The sequence below is a fragment of the Aethalodelphis obliquidens genome, unplaced genomic scaffold (assembly GCF_003676395.1).
Source record: "Aethalodelphis obliquidens isolate GAN/ISIS:26980383/991018 unplaced genomic scaffold, ASM367639v1 scaffold11, whole genome shotgun sequence".
NCBI lineage: Eukaryota > Metazoa > Chordata > Mammalia > Artiodactyla > Delphinidae > Aethalodelphis > Aethalodelphis obliquidens.
Genome location: NW_020837955.1, coordinates 44,277,135 through 44,285,883, shown reverse-complemented (window position 1 = coordinate 44,285,883; position 8,749 = coordinate 44,277,135). Strand labels below are relative to the sequence as shown.

General features: G+C 57.2%; 1 protein-coding gene and 1 long non-coding RNA gene across 3 annotated transcripts; one reads left to right on the top strand and one right to left on the bottom strand.

The window, feature by feature from the left end:
* Positions 1-333: 333 nt before the first annotated feature.
* Positions 334-1,944, bottom strand: LOC113623546 (uncharacterized). The gene is made up of 2 exons (XM_027112972.1): positions 967-1,944; positions 334-796 (listed from the first exon to the last, which is right to left on the bottom strand). The coding sequence occupies exons 1-2, from the start codon at positions 1,665-1,667 to the stop codon at positions 508-510; spliced, it is 990 nt and encodes a 329-aa protein (XP_026968773.1). The 5' UTR covers positions 1,668-1,944; the 3' UTR covers positions 334-507.
* Positions 1,945-2,079: 135 nt separating this feature from the next.
* Positions 2,080-5,738, top strand: LOC113623547 (uncharacterized). 2 transcript variants are annotated; one of them, XR_003433982.1, is made up of 4 exons: positions 2,080-2,195; positions 2,593-2,694; positions 3,420-3,584; positions 4,365-5,738. It is a non-coding gene; the product is annotated as an uncharacterized LOC113623547 (long non-coding RNA). The 2 variants fall into 2 exon arrangements; XR_003433983.1 differs by having other exon boundaries at positions 2,080-2,974.
* The last annotated feature ends 3,011 nt before the right edge of the window (positions 5,739-8,749 follow it).

The following is an 8,749-nucleotide window of genomic DNA, read 5'->3' as shown; positions in this document are numbered from 1 at the left end:
AGTATTTAGTGTCTGGTCCTCAGGAGAAAGGAGCCCACCTTCAACAGCTGGTTTTCTGAAGCTGCTGGACAGCAGAATCCGCCAGTGCGATTCAAAACCAGAAAAATACAAAACTGGTTCCTGGGTTCGCACTGTGGCTCAGGATAAGGTGGACGGTAAGCAGTGGGGTCTCTACAAGCTCCACTGGTTCCCGCTCTGCTCTGGTCCCTCCGGGGGCCCGGGGGGGACACCCTTGGCTGTCACAGGACATTGCCGGCAACGGCACTGACCACAGAGGGGAGCTGCCAGCCCCTCACCTGTAACTGTACCACGAGACCCTGTCTCAGACCCACCTTTGTTCTGCTGCTGCCTGGGTCCACTCTGCTCCTCCGAGAGGCCGGCGTTGCCCTCATGTGATTTGTTTAAATTACAGATTCATCACTTTATTCCCTAACACATTTATATAATCAACGACTCCCTGAGTCACAAGGAAATGTGTTTAAAACATTTCCTCCCATAAGTGACAGTTTAATTAGACATTGTCAGGACATCTGAGGATGAAGATAAATAAGGTGTTTGTTTCTGACATAGAAAAAGGTGTGTCCCAAGAAAGCAAAAAGTATTTGGTAGAATGAATAAGGTTTTCTTTGAACAATGCATGCTTTTATTTACATTGTACCTGGACACAAAACAGAGACCAGGGGCCTGGCCTGGCCCGTGAGTGACCCCAGGCCGCTCACGCCTGCGCTCGCAACGGCCCGGGAGGCAGGCTCGACTCTCTAGGCCTTCGGAGCGTTTTGCCGTGGATGCAGCAAACCTGAGAGATGGGCATGGTGGTGGCATCAGAGGAGAGGGGACGATGGAGCAGGAAGCAGGGTCGAGGCCCCTGGGAAGGACGGCTGTGGTTCAGGAGAGCGACGGCCGGGCCCCTCCTGCCCCATCCACCATCGAGACAGGTGTGGTGGCTGCCAGAGCAGCGTTACTTACGTCAACCATGGGAAGAGAGCGCACTTCTGTGGGAAGAATCTGTAACCAGATATCGCGGGGCCATCAGTCAGCTGGTAAAGGAGGTTCCACGGCTGCAGGTGGGCAGGCTCGGGGAACAGCAGGAAGGGAGGCAGCCCAGGACGGAGCCCCCAGAAGTCACGTCCTTGGGCTCCAGAGGCTGAGACTAACCCCATGGGGGCAAGAAACATGTCCCTGGACTGGGCCCGTGGGCTCCAGGGAACCATAGCCCCAGAGTCCTCGCTGGGTGCCACGGGAGGAGACACGGCGGGCAGACCGGCAGAGCCTCGTGTCTCGCTCACGGGACATGCCTGGATCGGTGACAGACAGCACGGTGGGAAATCCAAACGCAAGCGTTTCAGAGCCCAGAGCCTCCCTGACCCCGGCTGACAGATGTTCCTCCCGGGAGGCGGGTCCCCCAGGTGCCCCGGCAACCCTGGCTTGTGGTCCCACCGGCGTCCCGGCCAAGTGGTAGAGATGCGTGTCCTGCCCAGCGAGAGATACTTGTTTCGAACCAAGATTGGTTTAAAGGAAACACATAAGCTGACTCTGCCCAGGCTGATGAGGTCCCGCCAGCGGGCGATCGGGCTTCTTGCTGCTTCTTGGTACTTTGCCCGGAGCCACAGGGAATGTTCACAGCTGTCCCGACCCCGTGGAGAAGGCCTCGAGCGCCTCCCCATCATCGGCTGCACAACGGCCGCCCTGTGGACGCTGGGCAGGGGTGCAGCCCCCGGCGGCCTCTGCTCCTGGGACTTTGCAGGGCGGCCGGGCCAGTCGTGCTGCTGGCCTGGCAGCCCCAAGGGAGCTGCGTTCAGCCTCTCGGGGGCCCCGCGGGGTGAGGCCCAGCCGATCCGGGCGCCGGGCTCCGCGGTGATGGCCGCTGTCCCGTGGGGGCCGCCTGGGCACTTGGGGACGCATCACCCTCAGATGGAGCAAGCCCATCGGCGTTTTAGGAGCTGGAGGCTCAGCAGTTTGCGCACCTGCTCTGGCCATTGAGGGTGGGACGGAACAGCGTCACTCACAGCCTCAGCTCTGGGAGGGAACTGACTTTCTGAGAGCGCGACCGCAGGCTTCTGAAGCTTCCTCCCCGGAGACGAGTCGGCCCCGCCTCTGAGCTCCTTCCCGGGAGCCGCTGGTGTCTGACGGTCGCAGAGCCCTTGGCTGTGGGACACACAGGTGGACACGTAACTCGCTTTCTGGGACGATCGGAGGTGGGTTGGGAAGGCCGCGGGTGAACAGCCCACCTGGAGCGACTGTGACCCCCCTGGTGAGGGCTGGCAAGAGGGTGCATGTGGGGGTCTGGGTGCAAAGGAGAAGCAGCCTCGGCCGGCGGTGAACTCAGTCCCGTGGAGACAGACATGTGGCCGACACATCACCTCGTCCACGTGGCCCAGCAGCTCCCAGAGCCGCGACCCCTCTCCTCTCCCGCGCCCTCGCCTGGCCGTGCCCCTGTGGCAGCCTGACCAGCACGTGGTCTCTTCCCGAGACGAGCCCCTCTGGCCTCCTGGGCTCTCAGGAATCAGTGCTGGACGGTGGGGGCATGAACAGCAAGCCCACACACCTGCTTTTCTATGCCCCCTTTTCTCTGTTTCCTTCCTTCTTTCCAAGGTGCCCCTCCAGCAGCCCCCAGGCTCCTCGTCCTCTGTGTGAAGTTTGGGGGCTGCAGGGACTGTTTCTGGGCCTCAGGTCTCCTGACTACGCCCTCCCTGGGTGAGTACTGACCCCCCACCACTTTAAGTATGGCCCCTACCGGGTGAGGGAGGGGCCCTGCCCTAGGGTCATGGGATGGCTGAGTACAGGACACATGACACTGAGGTCACCCAGACTCACGGCCCTGGGGGAGGACGCGGTGCACTTGGGGACAGAGGGGACAGCTGGGAGGCCTCATAGTATCGAGGGGGGTGGTGACTCCTGGCTCCCATGGAAGGATGTGGTGGGCTTGTCTGACTCTCCCACAGGCTGGCAGGAGACTGAAGTTCACTGCTCAGAGGTAAGCAGGCACCTGGCCCTCCGTAAGGAGGCTGTTTGGGGGCTTCTCTGCAGGTGCAGAGTGGGGAGGGGACTTGTGGGTAAGCTACTCAAAACCCCCGTGGTTCCCCCCAGATATCAAGGCAGCATGTAATATTGAACCTGAACTTTGGCCTACACCACTCTATATGCTGCTCTCTCCCCATGTTTTCTGTCCCAGGCCTTCCCCTTAAGTTCCAGTTCTGTGTGCCTGGGCGAACTTCACCCTCATGGCTGACACGCATCTCAAACTTAATGTGTCCCCAGAGGGCATCTTGATTCTCCTCCCCATGCCAGTCCCACCCCTCCCCCAAAGCTCCTCTTCCCCAGCCCTTCTCAGCCAGAAAAGAGCAAATTATTCATTTAGCCGCTGAGGACGGAAGCTCGGGCTATTTTTTGATTTTCTCCTTACCTTCCGCTCCTCCCAGATAATCCACCTGCAAGTACTACTCTCAACTCCTCTATTTCCATGGCCACCTTTCTAGCAGCACCACCCAACCCTCGCCTGGCTGCCAAGTGGCCTCTCTTCCTCCGCTCCTGTCCTCCGGTGACTCATCCCACAGGGCACGTTCATGGCCTCGCTCACCCACTCGGTAAGGAGACTGGAAGGTAAAGAGAGGACTCTCTCAGAACACAGAAAAAGACAAAGATTTTAGGGAGTTTAGAGGATCAGTGCAATAAAAGGAAAAGAAAACAAGAAACAGAGGGGACGGAAATAATGGGGGCATAGTTGTCAGAGCTGAAGGGAGGTCCACGGAGCCCCAGGGAATAGGTGAAATTCATATCCAGACGTGGAAACTGTAGAGCAAGAGAGACAGAGACAGAGACAGACAGACAGAGAGACAGAGACAGAGAGACACAGAGAGGGACAGAGAGAGAGAGAGAGAGAGAGAGAGTGGGAAAACCAATTATCCACAAAGGGACTAGAGTCAGGCTGGCATCAGTGCTCTAGCTGACCCTGGGGCCAGCAGACAAGGAGGGTGCCTTCGCAGGTCTGAGCAAAATTATATAATCCCCATCTCAGGAGCAGGTGAATTAAGACCAAATACATGTTGAGACGAAATAAAGGCATTTTCTGTCGCACAGAGGGCTCTGGGAAATGCCCCTCGTGCGTCCTTCCTGAGGCTGTGAGGGACCTCCTCCAGGTGAGGGAGGTGAGACCCAAGTATGAGGAGTCAGTGTGTGGGACGAGAGACGGGGCAGCACGGGAGCCAGGAGGCCGGCCTGCAGCAGCCCCGGGAGCAGCTCCCAGCGCGGCCAAGCTGTCCGGGGCCCAAAGGAGGGAGAGGCGGAGTCCAGCCACAGGCGGGGGGACAGGGGAGCTGGTGATGGCGGGGGTGGGCTCCGGAAGGCAGAGGCTCTTCTCGCGGTAGGAAAGAGGGAGAGGCAGCTGGAAAGTCGAGGAAAACCAAGAACGACCCGGGAATCGTGGCACCGTCGGCAACGTGGCGGGACTGTGAGTTCCCAGCGGGGCAGGAGAAAAGAGGGTCCATTTGCCCCTGATGCCAGGACACCGCTCCTTTCTGACCACAGACTTGTGAAGAAGAAACTGTAACCGCAGCAGCCTGCTGGGCTGTGCAGAGAGAAACAGCGGCAGCGCCGCGTCCTGCGTGGATTGATCTTTAATCGCCTTCGAGTTTTAGAGTCAGTTGACAGACAGGGAGCGGCGTCGCAGGAGCACACACGGTGGGTCGGGGGGACAACTGGATGCCAGTTCCCTCCCTTTTTCCTGTTCGTGCCTCCGCCAGGTGAGCCAGCCTGGCCCGGGCAGGATGTCTCACTCTGCCTGCAGCTCCCGGGGGTCACATCTCAGTGACGTCCAGTCTCCCTGGGGACCTCGATTTCCTTCCCGGCTCTGCCTGACGGCCTCTCATCCACGTGGCCCCTAGAGCTCGTGTGGTCTCTGTCCTCGGCCCAGGACCCCCGTGCCCGTGGGCCGGAACAACCTCATTCTCCTCTGGAGCCCAGTTCTCGCATGACACCCTGCGGAGCCTTGAGCCGGAGTCAGCCCAGCTGCTTGGCCTTCTCAGCTCTTCCTGGCCCTGCCCTGCTTTCCCCCGAGTAGTGCAGGGCCTGGCTCCGAGCTGGCGCCCAGAGGACCGTGGCTGGGTGCGCTACGTGCAGAATATTCTGTATCAGGGGCTCCGTCTCCCCACACCCTGGCCGAGGGCATCAGTGGCCCCGTGTCACACAGGGACAGAGGCCCAAGGCTGAGATGTCTCCCGGGGCCCCAGGGCTGCAGGGCCAGGCCTGGAGCTCACGGCTGTGCTTGGCTAGCAGGTCCCGGTTCTCTCTCAGACCAGGCCAGGGATCCCCACCTTCTTTGAAGGTCAGTAGTCTTTGAAGGCCACTTCAAGCCACATGCTCCACAGGGGAGCTGGCAGCAGGGAGGGGCGCTTTTGGTGGGGGGAGCCAGGCTGCACTGAGCTTACCCACTGCTTCCCTGTGCCACACAGCCAGGCTCTCAGGGCGGAGGCATCGGGGCAGAGGAGGTGGGCGCCAGCTGGGGGAGAGCAGGGCTGGGCCGGGTCCGCGCTCCCAGGCTGCCTGGGTCCCTCAGAGCCGCGCGCAGCCTCTGCCGGGAGGTCCGGCAGGCTCCGCCTGGCACCGTCAGACACCACGATTTTTCTTCTGGGAATTAGTAAATTCTCACTAATTTCCCCAAACATTACCAGAGTCTGTTTTCTTAAAGTACAAACATATACAGTACGTTCATCATTTAAAATATCATTTCCTTAATGGTTGGAAGTGTGCTCTAGCTGTTTCTTTCGAACTGTGAACAATTAGAGAACAGCGCATTTCATTTCAGAAATAAGTGCTGTTAGTGACCACCATAAACATCAGGCGGTGGCATAATTAAATCAGGGTAATGTGCTAGTTTCTGGGCTAATCGCTCACAGTCCACAGTGGCCGTAATAACAGCGATTCTTCACGTCAGACCCACCAGATCTGTGCAGGCGCCGCTGATGAGCCTGCACTTCACAGGCCTGGGATGGGCCGAAAACACTCACTTCTTCTGTTTTTCTTTTTTGTGTGAAGACACAACTTTATGTTACACTTGTTTGAAAAGGATCCGATGGTGAGAGCCTGTGACGGGGTGACTGAGAGACTTTCCGAGGTGTGGGGCGTCACGCCGTGTCCACAGGGGAGCTCTCTGGGCACCTGTGTGCGTGTGTGCGTGTGCGTATTAGTGTTATGTGCATGCATATGTGAGTGAGTGTGGTGTGTCTATGTGGTGTGTGTGCGTGTGTATGTGAGTGTGTGGTGTGCGGCATTGTGTGTTATGTGTGTGTCCCACCCCGACGCGTGGGAGTTTTTTCTTGTAAAGCAGATTTTCTCGCCAGCCTGAGCTCTCCCGTCTTACTGCACGTTGGCTCAGGGCTCTGGAAGTGAGGCTGGGTGCCCAGGTGCCCCCGGCCCAGTGCAGCAGAAGGACAGGGTGGCCAGGGGAGCCCTTCATTCCAGCAGGGGCACCACCAGGTGGGCAAACACCCTTCTAGGCCCTCCTCCCTGGTCTAGAAACTGTGGAGACGTCAGCTGCTGAGAGTGGAGTGCGCCCACATTCCCGCCCTTGGCCGTGAGGTCTCTGCCGTCAGGTGGGTGAAATGCAGGTGTCCACTCATCCGCAGCCTCTGGTCCTGCGACTGAGTAGGAGAAGGGTGACAGCCACAGTGCAGAAGGCTACAGGCCACTGGTCACTAATTAAAATGTTATTTGTGGCTAGAAGAGAATCTTCTGAGCTCAGAGACTGTGAAGAATCCCAGAGTGGAGAGTCTGGCTGGGGTCTCCTTTGTCCCGAGTCCCTCCGACCTGCCTGCCTGTCCTGGACGCAGGGGGCCTGATCACGTGGTCCACCGCGGGCTCTAGGCCTCCCGTGCGCTGCGGGGTCTGTTCTGGGGCACAGGCAGGAGACAGAGGAGGAAGCCAGAGGATGCTTCCCTCCAGAGATCAGTGGAGTTAACTGACCTCACTGTCAAGGGGCAGAGCTGGTGGCCCCTTGGACAGCCCCCTCCTCTTTCCCCGGGGACTCAGTGCAGTCAGTGGCCACCCACTGCAGTGCCCAGGTGTTGCACTGCCCCCAGGGTTTTCCTAAACCTGCCCAGACTCTCAGAGGGGTTCCTCACCACATTCCTCCAGCTGCCCCTCTGAAGGGCCATCCATTTCCGGATGATGGAAGGACAATCTTACTCTTCCGACCACCCCGTGTTCATCTGAGCTTCCCTGGGGCTCTAGCGGGTCTGGGCACTGGAGGTGCGGTGGACAGGGGTGCGCTGTGCCCCACGGGACTGCCCGCAGCCCTGTAGTGACCGCTGTGCAGAGCAGAAATGCTGTCTCTGAGGGGTTTATCCCACACACTCCTCACAGGGTCCCGAGAGGTACCACTGCCCCATTTTCCTTGGGGGGAGGCTCTGGTCAGTGCAGTGATTCACTGAGTCTGCATCTGGCGATCCGTCGACCTCCTGCTCTGGCACATCTGCCTGCACACAGCAGGGACTTCACGTGCTCTGGGACGTAGAGAGGACTGGGGTTCCCTAGCTCGTGCAGAGGCTGATGGGCAAGGGGAGAAAGACCCTGACCTCCACTCGGGGGAACGTGCATCAGGCACCCAGATCTGTGCTCTGAAGAGGAGAAGCCTGGCCGGGCTGCTGGTGCAGGATGGCCCCAAGGAGTCAGCAGGGGCGAGGCTGGGGGGCCTGCTGCCTCTGGCTCTCCTGAGCCCAGCGCCAGAACCAACCTTCTGACCTCCTCCCAGGACCTGTGGCCATGACGGGAGGACCCCCAGTGCTTGGGCTCCTGGGCAGAGCCCGCCCCTTACGCAGGGTCTCTTCCGTGAGCCCCAGGCCAGGGGCTTCTGGCCGTAATGACATCAACTAAAAGTCAGTCACAGAAAGACAACAGGAAAATCTCAGAATATGCAGAAATTGACACACACTTCTAGGTAACCCATAGGTCAAAGGGGACATTTCAAAGGAAACTACAAAGAAAAACAGAGGTGAGTAAAAACAAAAACACAGCATAAAAGATATGTGGGATGCAACCAAGTGCAGGAGTGGAATTCCCAGCACCGAACGCTTTACATCAGAGCAAGGAAAGGCCTCCAGTTAATGTCCTGAGTCCCTAACTCAAGAAACTACATGAAGAAGAATAAAATAATCTCAAAACAAGCAGGAGGATGAACTAATGAAGAGAAGAAATAAATGATATTCAAAATAAGAAGCCTATAGAGACCATCAGTGAAACAGTCGTCGGGTTCTTAATAAAAGGCAAGAAAATTGATACGTTTCTAGCGAGAATGATGAAAGTAAAAAGAGAGAAGACATAAATCACCAGTGCCAGGAGTTAAACAAGGGTTTTTACTACAGAGTCCACATTCGTTAAAAAAATAAAGACGAAATATCACACACAACTTGATGTTCATAGATTTGAGAACTTAGAAGAAATGGATCAGTACCTTGAAAATCACACATTAACAAAACCCAACCAAGATGAAAGAGGCAAATCTGAATATCCCAACAATTCAACTGACTTTGTAACTAAAATCCTCCCCCCACATAAAATATTCAGGCATTTATGTCTTCATTGGAGAATTCTGCCAAACGTTTAAAGAATTACCACCAATTTTGCACAACCCCTTCCAGAAAATAGAAAAGGAGGGAACACTTCTTGACCATGGCCAGTTGCACTTCTCAAGGCCAATGGTACCTTGATACCAAAACCAGACAAGGACTGTACAGAGAGAGAGACAGAGAGAGAGAGA